Source organism: Nicotiana tomentosiformis, chromosome 1 (genome assembly GCF_000390325.3).
Source record: "Nicotiana tomentosiformis chromosome 1, ASM39032v3, whole genome shotgun sequence".
In the NCBI taxonomy this organism is placed as follows: domain Eukaryota; kingdom Viridiplantae; phylum Streptophyta; class Magnoliopsida; order Solanales; family Solanaceae; genus Nicotiana; species Nicotiana tomentosiformis.
Genome location: NC_090812.1, coordinates 67,806,013 through 67,815,286, shown reverse-complemented (window position 1 = coordinate 67,815,286; position 9,274 = coordinate 67,806,013). Strand labels below are relative to the sequence as shown.

General features: G+C 36.9%; 2 protein-coding genes across 3 annotated transcripts in view; one reads left to right on the top strand and one right to left on the bottom strand.

The window, feature by feature from the left end:
• LOC104093111 (uncharacterized) overlaps positions 1 to 3,201 on the top strand; it is a 4,393-nt gene extending 1,192 nt beyond the window's left edge. Inside the window, exons 4-9 of the mRNA XM_009598824.4 lie at positions 152 to 286; positions 1,214 to 1,318; positions 1,455 to 1,624; positions 1,875 to 1,974; positions 2,265 to 2,518; positions 2,795 to 3,201. Coding sequence (XP_009597119.1) covers positions 152 to 286; positions 1,214 to 1,318; positions 1,455 to 1,624; positions 1,875 to 1,974; positions 2,265 to 2,516 — 762 coding nt within the window. The 3' untranslated portion in view covers positions 2,517 to 2,518; positions 2,795 to 3,201. The remainder of the gene's footprint in view (positions 1 to 151; positions 287 to 1,213; positions 1,319 to 1,454; positions 1,625 to 1,874; positions 1,975 to 2,264; positions 2,519 to 2,794) is intronic.
• Positions 3,202 to 4,567: 1,366 nt separating this feature from the next.
• LOC104093112 (uncharacterized) lies at positions 4,568 to 8,103 on the bottom strand. 2 transcript variants are annotated; one of them, XM_009598825.4, is made up of 4 exons: positions 7,957 to 8,103; positions 6,935 to 7,244; positions 6,146 to 6,206; positions 4,568 to 5,510 (listed from the first exon to the last, which is right to left on the bottom strand). In XM_009598825.4, the coding sequence occupies exons 1-4, from the start codon at positions 8,025 to 8,027 to the stop codon at positions 4,942 to 4,944; spliced, it is 1,011 nt and encodes a 336-aa protein (XP_009597120.1). In that variant the 5' UTR covers positions 8,028 to 8,103; the 3' UTR covers positions 4,568 to 4,941. The 2 variants fall into 2 exon arrangements, with proteins under 2 accessions (XP_009597120.1, XP_018625280.1); XM_018769764.3 differs by lacking the exon at positions 7,957 to 8,103 and adding an exon at positions 7,821 to 7,925.
• Between the last annotated feature and the right edge of the window lie 1,171 nt (positions 8,104 to 9,274).

The following is a 9,274-nucleotide window of genomic DNA, read 5'->3' as shown; positions in this document are numbered from 1 at the left end:
TCATTTCATTAACTCTATTTATTTATTAGTAAAAGGCCCGTTCCTTGTATATTAGGTGCAAATTATTTCTTTCCTTTTGCGTGCCTAAGTATTTTGTGTTTTGTTCTCTTAGAAAGCCATTTTATGTTGACCAGACACTTTTTTCGTAAAGGTTGGATGCAAAATGGGCTGCACATTCTGTGCTACAGGAAGCATGGGGTTCAAAAGTAACCTGACTTCTGGAGAGATAGTTGAACAATTGGTCCATGCCTCTCGTTTATCAACCATCCGGAATGTTGTTTTCATGGTATTTCTTTTCTCCTTTGTTCATAATTGCTTTTCTCCATAATAGCAGTTGTCTACTCAGTGGTGGATCTAGGATTTGAGGGAAGTGGGATCTAATTTCTAAGTGCCGCTATTCATTTTGCTCTATCACAACGTGCTTTCTGAAACCCTGTCTCTCTCTTCTCAGTTTCACTCTGCTCTCTGCAATTTTATGACATCCGTGATTAAGAAGAAAAGAGAGAGAGAGTTCAGAATAATGTTACATTTTTTGGTCTATGCATCTTTAGTATGGTTGTTAGAAACGGGATGGTGGGCACCCAGAGCACCAACGTTGTGTCCATTTATGGATGAGTTCAGCTGTACGAGTCATGCTTGTGCATCAGTTGCTGTAGTGAGTTCTTGTTGAGGTTACTTGATACTGATGCAACTAGAGGGACATTCTTCTATAACTAAGAAGCTATATCTTTTTTGCCATTTTTCTTTTCTTGTCCAAAAAATTTAAAAAGCTATCCATATTAAACAACATACCCAGTGATTTCCCACAAGTGGGGTCTGGGGAGGGTAGAGTATACGCAAACCTTACCCCTACCCTGGAGGGTAGAGAGGCCGTTTCTGGTAGACCCTCGGCTAATATCCATATCAAATAAATAGGAACAAATTAATGAATTTAACAGTTTATCATCTAGAATAACATTGAGTTACTTTAAGTACAGACAATAGTAGTTTTTTCCAATAGCTGCCTAATGCTTGTGTTTTTTATGGGAATATCTAGGTAGATTTCAAATGTGAAATCATCCAGTCAAAATGACTAAGAATTTTGGATCTCTTCATGTTTTTTGACTTTCTTGGATCACTTTAAGTGTTATATCTTTTATTTTTTGATTTGTTTCGACTCTACTCATTCTTGAGTCTTCATTTTTGGTTGCATTATCATTCAACTGGTGGACAGGGAATGGGGGAACCATTGAACAACTACTCTGCCCTGGTAGATGCCATACGTGTCATGACAGCATTTCCCTTTCAGCTCTCTCCTAGGAGAATTACAGTCTCAACGGTATGAATGACCCTGTGATGTCTTTTCCTCTCAAGTTACAATGTTGTATGGTTTCTCACCTGGACATAATTAGCTGTTTAGTTGCATGCTTTTATAGATCACATGAACATCAATATAACCAATTAAATGTTTGTAGGTCGGGATAATTCATGCTATCACCAAGCTCCACAATGACGTCCCAAATGTGAACCTGGCTGTCTCTTTGCATGCACCAGTCCAAGAAATCCGTTGTCAGATAATGCCTGCAGCAAGAGCTTTTCCTTTGGAAAGACTCATGAATGCACTGCAGGAATATCAAAAGAAAAGGTGTTCTGCCATTGGCCTGTTATATTTCAGTAGCATTCACTCTCTCCCCATTTTATATTATTTATATTATGCCATTTGAGTTGCTTGGAGATTAAGATATTAGTTTAACTTATGTATCATTCATTTTTGGACCGTTCCAAGATGGAAAGAGTGGCATAAATGAAGGCACATAAATTATCTTTAATGTCCATGATAACCAATTTGGTAGCTTTGGCAAGTTGCTGAAAGATCTTATCTACCTTCTTTGTAGCCAGCAAAAGATCTTTATTGAATACATAATGCTTGATGGAGTAAATGATGAGGAGCAGCACGCGCATCAGCTCGGGAAATTGCTAGAAGCATTTCAAGTGGTGAGTTTTAAGCATATTATATAGATTACACCCTAAGGGTAGGATGTGAGCATGTATGTGGGTTAGTTTATGCTTAACGCACTTGAGCTGTATCCGTGGATGCTTTCCAAACGAAACCATTACTTGGTGGGAAAAGAAAAAAACGGGGAGAGAGAGAGAGAGAGACTATATTGATCAGCCAGCAGACAGTGGGGGGCTAAGACCTATATAGCTATACAGTTCATTTCGTCTTTTACTCGCGAAGAATTTGGTAACAATGGCTTTGCATTGACATCAAAATATTCTCACAGGTTGTGAATCTCATACCTTTTAATCCAATTGGATCATTAAGTCATTTCAGTACCAGTACCAATCAGAAAGTCACCACGTTTCAGAAAATATTGAGGGATACCTATGATATCCGCACAACTGTTCGCAAGGAAATGGGCCAAGATATAAGTGGTGCCTGTGGTCAATTGGTGGTTAATCTACCAGATAAGCGCTCCATCAGCAGCGCCGCTCCTCTAACAGACATTGAGGATCTCCATAGGCAGCAGAGTTAAAGGTACCTTTTATGTTTGGCTGTTCCTAAATTAGATTGAACTTTCAATCAGGAACCACTTGATCGGGTTTAATATTTGCAGAAATGTGATACCAAATTCAGTTGTAAAAGAAGTCTGTTTCTTTCTTCTTTTTATTTTTTATCAGTAGTTTTTTTAAAAAGAAGACCCGATAAGTCATTCATCACCCATGTACAGTATTGATGCACACAGAATCTAACCATGACCAATGCACTATCTGTACGCTTATTTCTGAAGGTTTGTTTAACTCTGTTTCTCAGAAATTCTATTTAAAAAGGAGAGACGATTAGCAGCTCTATCTACAGGGATATATGTAGCTTTCAGTCTTGACCGCAAGTTGACGTTGGTCCCTGCTATTAGTTGAAGGGGAGATGTGAACGGCGCATCACAGGCTCAAGGGAGATGTATACGACACATGACAAGCCGTCTTTCTAATGTTTCCTTTGTTTTTTCATGGAAAATGTAAATTCTTTTTTATTAGAAATCGCACTGAAGAGGCCTGGACGTGTACGAGAATATGTTCAAAGAGATGTGAGCACTAAAATATTTGGGAAAATGCATAGGTACCCCCAAACTTATCTCGTATTTGCTGTTACACACTTGTACTTTATGGGATCCTATTACCCTCTTCAACATTTTCGAAGTGAAATAAATACCCCCTTCAACATTTTCGAAGTGAAATAAATACCCCCTTGAAAAGTCTCAACCAGACCTGTGCTTAAGAGGTGAAATACACCCCCCTGGCAGATGCTGAATCTTTATTTTTTTAATTTTTTTTTCTTCTTCTTTCTTTTTTCTTCCATCATCCACCACCCCAACCACTACTCCACCATCGCTGGAGAAATAATAGAACCACATTAAAACTACCCATTTGATATATTCATTAGATCTTATCCTTGCTCATCAGAAATTGGACGATTAATATGATCTTTCCAAAAAATAGTTGCATATCTTATTAAATGGAATTGGTGGTGCTTCGATCTCCCTCAAGCACTGAGAACTTGATGTGACATAGTTTGAACGTTATTCACACTTCTAGGCGTCCGACCTTTAACCCTAAAAGAATAAAATCTCGATATCTTCCTTTAACTCAAGTACAGTAGCGAGTAGAAGAAAATTTCTGTTGAGGTTTCTTATTGTAATGAGATATGATTAGACAAGTGGCTGAAAAAATTTGTGACGAGGTGAAGAAAAATTGTCGTTGAGGTTTCTGCCATGGGGAGCTTGCAAAGATGAAGAAGAGGGAGAAAGGTTTACAGATAATGAAGTAAAATTAGTTTTAGTGTCCACTAAGAAACTGACACACGTAAGTATTAGTCAGTTTTTAACTTATATTTTGCTTCTCACTTGCTTCTAAGAGAGTGTACTCACTTTCTCTGCCATGCCATCACTCAAGGAGGTATTTAAGGATCCCGCAAAGTATAGGTGTGTAATAGCAAATAGGAGACTAGTTTGAAGGGTCCCAAAATATTTTGTACGAACCTGAATCAGAAGACATCATAAGCTAGCTTTGGCATGCACATATGATCTGAGATCTCTGTATTCAGTTGTTCACTCAAGGTCCTCACCTAATTTTCGCAAGCTGCAATGTTAGCTGATCACAACCATGCCTTCCTTGGTTTAGGTTTTGGACGAACCCCGGTTCATAATTTCAATTCAGGAGTTGAGAAGAGAATTTAACTTTTATATATATTTATTTATATATTGCATTCAGTTAAAAAAGTGCAACACCTAATTGAACAAATGCCTCTGCTGTTCAAGTCGACTTTTCTTTCTGCAGGGGTTGAGGTCGACATCACAGATCGAACTTAACTTCAGCATAAGGGGTGACTGAAAGTGGGAACTACAAAGAAAGTGGTATATACAAAATAAGACATCAGACGCATACCGCATAAGTTTGCCAAAGAGAAATCATGCATAGTAGAAAAGATGGACAAATAATGGAACATATATTTATTTTGCATGAAAGACCCCAAACCCACATGTATGAGATTTCCCCCATGTTATTTAGGCATGAACTTAATATTCGAGTATAAAGATAATGTTGTATGCAGTTTTACTGCAGACTTCATTAACCAAAGATGAATTCAATCATTCCGTACAGAAGAATCCAAAGTGAAAATGGGTCCATGTTGTAATCAATCCTTGGTGCCTCACTAATCAGTGTTCACAGAACGCAACTAAAAACAGTATCTTGAGCAACGTCCTTCAAGTCCACAGCTAAAATCTTATCGCTAGGAGTCAACCGAACACAAATCCAAGCACCTAATGAAGATTTGAGTTGCTTAAAATCATAATTGAGTGGATTTTACAGCACTAGCTTTGGCCATCAGTAACAGTTCCCCTTAGCTTTTTTGAGGGAAAAAAAGAAAACGAAACTACTACAAATCATCGCAGGATGAGGGGTCTATGAAGCCAATAGTTCTTCAATTTTGGCTATTTGATCTTCTTCATTCTTTGGAGTTGGACTCTTGTTTGCCTCATCATAAAGATCATGTTTCCACTTTTCAACCACCTTACTTTGATAATGTCCTTGCCTTGAATTGAATCTATCTCGCGCCCTGTAGTCACCATTGCCGTGATACCTGTCTCTTGGTGGAAACTTGCCCCTCCATGCTTCACCCCTGTTTGCATCCCTCTCACCAGTAAATGGTCTCTCATATCTACCAGGATGACGTGACATGTGCTCAGCTCTTTCATTCTTTCTTCCTCCAGCTACCTCAGAGTGCGAGGGATTAGGCTTAACAAGCTCCGTTGCTGCTTTCTCAACTTTCTCAGTATCCACTGGAATCTTTTCCTCTCTAAATGACCTTTTCTTCACAGGTGGTTTAGGATCTTCCTTTACTTCGAAGTACCTATCATGGCGCCAAACATCACTTTGTTTGCCTGAAACTTTGCTCTTATCATCATTCATCTGCTTATCAGTTGTTGTCGTTCTGTTCCAGTGCTCTTTCGGATCTTTCCACCATCCTCGCTCTTCACGGGAAACATAAGATGGTAACTATGTTGTGAATAATTTGTAATAGGCAAGTAGGAAAAAAAAAACGCAGGTAGGAAAGAAAAAACTTTCACAGATATCTTTAGCTAACTCTGCTATCAGGGATTTCCTGCTTTTCAAAATTAAGATCATGTGATTTGGCAGATTAAGAATATAAGGTACTTGCACCAAGGGCGTGGCCTAATGACCAATGAAGTGAGTGCAAACCTAAGAGACAAGGGTTCAAATTCTAGCAGAGATAAAAAAATACTAGGTGATTTCATCTCCTTTGCCCAATTCTTGATGAGCAAAGTAACCCGGTCTCTATACTGGTGGAAGGTAGCAGGTACCCGGTGCAATAATCGAGGTGCGCTAAATCTGGCATGGAAACCACCGTTATAAAAGAAAATAATAACGTAGTAATAACAAATTTAAATTCCTATCACAGCACCAAGCAATTAAAGAGGTCTCTCATAACAGAATATAAAGATCTGATCACAGGTCAAGTGAGACATCAAGAGTTAGAGGTCATACAACGGTCTGATCCTTGCTTTTGCTCCTCGGCAAAGAAAAAGAAAAAAAAATGGAAAGTTCAATACTCATCAAAATGCTAGGATAATATGTGGAAACTCACCAGTTGCTGCCTTATGCCTGGAGCTTCGATCAACTTGCCCAGCACTACCGCGCTCATCGTGCTGTTATAAGACATGCACAGGCAAGTCTAACATTGTTATATACACGGATCTACTTGGAATCAACAGGCTGAACAACAATCCCACAACATCAGCCCCAATATATAAGGAGCAAAAACAGATTAACACAATCAATGCACTAGTTTGAGGCAAATCTATCCTCGCCTACTCAAGTTCAAAAGCTGTAATATATATATATATATATATATATATATATATATATATATATATATATATATATAGAATTTAAATTTCATTTTAAAGCAACATTTTTCTTTTTTTAAGAATTAAAATTGTAGTTTCTTAATGAGGCTGAGTAATAAGATAGTACTGGGAGGAAAGAAACGAAGCAACATTATTCTTACGATGCTCAAATTGAACAAACCCAATTATCTAGATACATATAAATGAAATAAATTAAAGTTAAAAGAAGTATTCTCTGGTTTCATTAGTTCTCTAGCTAAGCTGAATTCCACTCCCCAACCCCTCTCCACCAACACCAGTGGCGGTATCCAAATTTTGCACACGAATGGAAAAAGAAACTATGATAAGTTTTTTTTTTTTTGAAATAGGAACTATGATCAAGTTTTTCGGCGTGCTTCAATTGAGTTTTAGGAGCAAACCTCTCCAAAGAACCTGCTCATCAAAGTTCTACCATGCCAATAGTGCATAAGCATAATCTAATACAAACTGACACGAGAAGGAAAATGATGTCAACACAACACAGAAACCTGAAAATATGATGTAGAACGAGGTGCTTCGGTTGGGTTTGAAGAGTTTTTGGATGATCGATGGCGAGATCCTTCATTGTGATCAGACGGCTCTTTGATCCCATCATCTTTAACTGTTACATTCTCAGATGGTTTCCTCGCAGTTCTATCTGATTTGGAATCTTGTGCTGACGAAGCATCAAGAGGTACAGCATCTTGCAGCCTACGGTGGTGTTTTAGATCTCGTTCTGAATTGTTTCCACCATCTAAATTGTGTGTGGTAGGTGGCCTCTCAGGTTCTGGTCTACTGTGCTTCCTAGATCTCTTTGGACTAGCAAGAACAAATATGATACAGAATATTAGCACATGGTTTGTATGCGAAACTCATAGCATTTACAGATTGAGTAAAATTCCAAACAAAGCGCAAAATGTGCAATAAAACAGAACCCCAATTTTTCAAAATAAAATTAACTCTTTCCAGTTGTGAAGTAGTTCAAGATATATCTATCTTTAAATCTCAAAACCAACAATGGTTCTTTTTTATCACTCCATTATTTTTCATACAGCAACCCGTCCATTTTTTGTCGGTAAGCTTTAAATTTCAACGGCCATAAAAAGGTTCTTTTTTCTCTATCCAATGATTTTTTATACATCAATCCATCTACTATTTTTCTTCAATAAACTTTATACTCGGACCAAAAAAGGTTCTTTTTTCTCACTCCACTATTTTTCCTATTAGCAATCCTTTCATTCCAGTCTTTCAGACGGAACCAATAGGCAAGGCAGTGGTCCTTTAAGCTTAGTCCTAAACATAAACCCCAATTTCACATAACTATTTTTCACGTGAACACTGATACAAAAAGAAAAAAAAAAAGGAGAAAACTTGATAACAACAGGAAATTCTAACCGCATCTGAAATTCGTAGATAACAAAATCCCATCAACTATTTCTTCTTCCTTATCTCTTTTAAAATTAAAACTCACTTGCGTACTTTTGTTATTCTTCTCTAAATGCAAGTGGAAATAAGTTCACAAATGTGTTACCTGGGTTCTTGATCGAATCGGGAACGGTGACGTTTCGAGTCAGAATCGCGGCCCTCTCGACGAGACGACATTAGGGTTGTTCTTGAACAAAGACGACTAAAAATGCTACTACCATGGGAGCTTATGTAATTCCGATAGATTTTTGTGTGTTAAAACTTAAAACTAGATAAAATCGGGTCGAGGATACAGTGATAGGCCCAATATTAGTGGGCTTTAACATCTAATCCAGAGTTAGTCGGGCTTGCTATTAGGATATGAAATTAAAGGTTAAAATTGCGTGGGGCGCCCTATTTGGTCGCCCCTTTTTAACTTGTACCCATTTTATTTTTCCGTTTGCATCCGTACCCATTTAAAAAGACGATTTTACCCTTCTTTAATAAAAGACTATTGACAAAACTATAGACTGCAGGACAAAACTTTAGCTTTTGGTATGAAATTTTAGCAAATAAACTAAATAACTTCAGCATGCATTAGCAAAAACTCATTAGAAAATTACATAACGCAGGACAAAACTTTAAGCATGATTAGTCTGAAGTTTTAGCAAATGAACTAAAAAATTTCAGCTTGTTTAGACTGAAGTTTCGGATAAAACTCATGACAAAACTATAGACTGCAGGAAAAAATTTCAGCATGTTTTGGTATGAAATTTTAGCAAATGAACTAAATAACTTCAGCATGCATTAGCAAAAACTCATTAAAAAATTACATACTGCAGGACAAAAACTTAAGCATGTTTAATCTGATATTTTAACAAAATGAACTAAAAAACTTCAACATGTTTAGACTGAAGTTTCGGATAAAACTCATGAAAAAACTGTAGACTGCTGGACATAACTTCAGTATGTTTTGGTATGAAATTTTAGCAAATGAACTAAATAATTTCAGCATGCATTAGCAAAAACTCATTAGAAAATTATATATTGCAAGACAAAAACTTAAGTATGCTTAGTCTGAGGTTTTAGCAAATGAACTAAAAAAATTTCAGTTTGTTTAGACTGAAGTTTCTGATAAAACTCATGACAAACTGTAGACTGCAGGACAAAATTTCAGCATGTTTTGGTATGAAGTTTTAGCAAATAAACTAAATAACTTCAACATACATTAGCAAAAACTCATTAGAAAATTACATACTGCAGGACAAAAACTTAAGCATGTTTAGTCTGAAATTTTAGCAAAATGAACTAAAAAACTTCAACATGTTTAGACTGAAGTTTCGGATAAAACTCATGACAAAACTGTAGACTGCTGGACATAACTTCAACATGTTTTGGTGTGAAATTTTAGCAAATGAACTAAATAATTTCAGCATGCATTAACA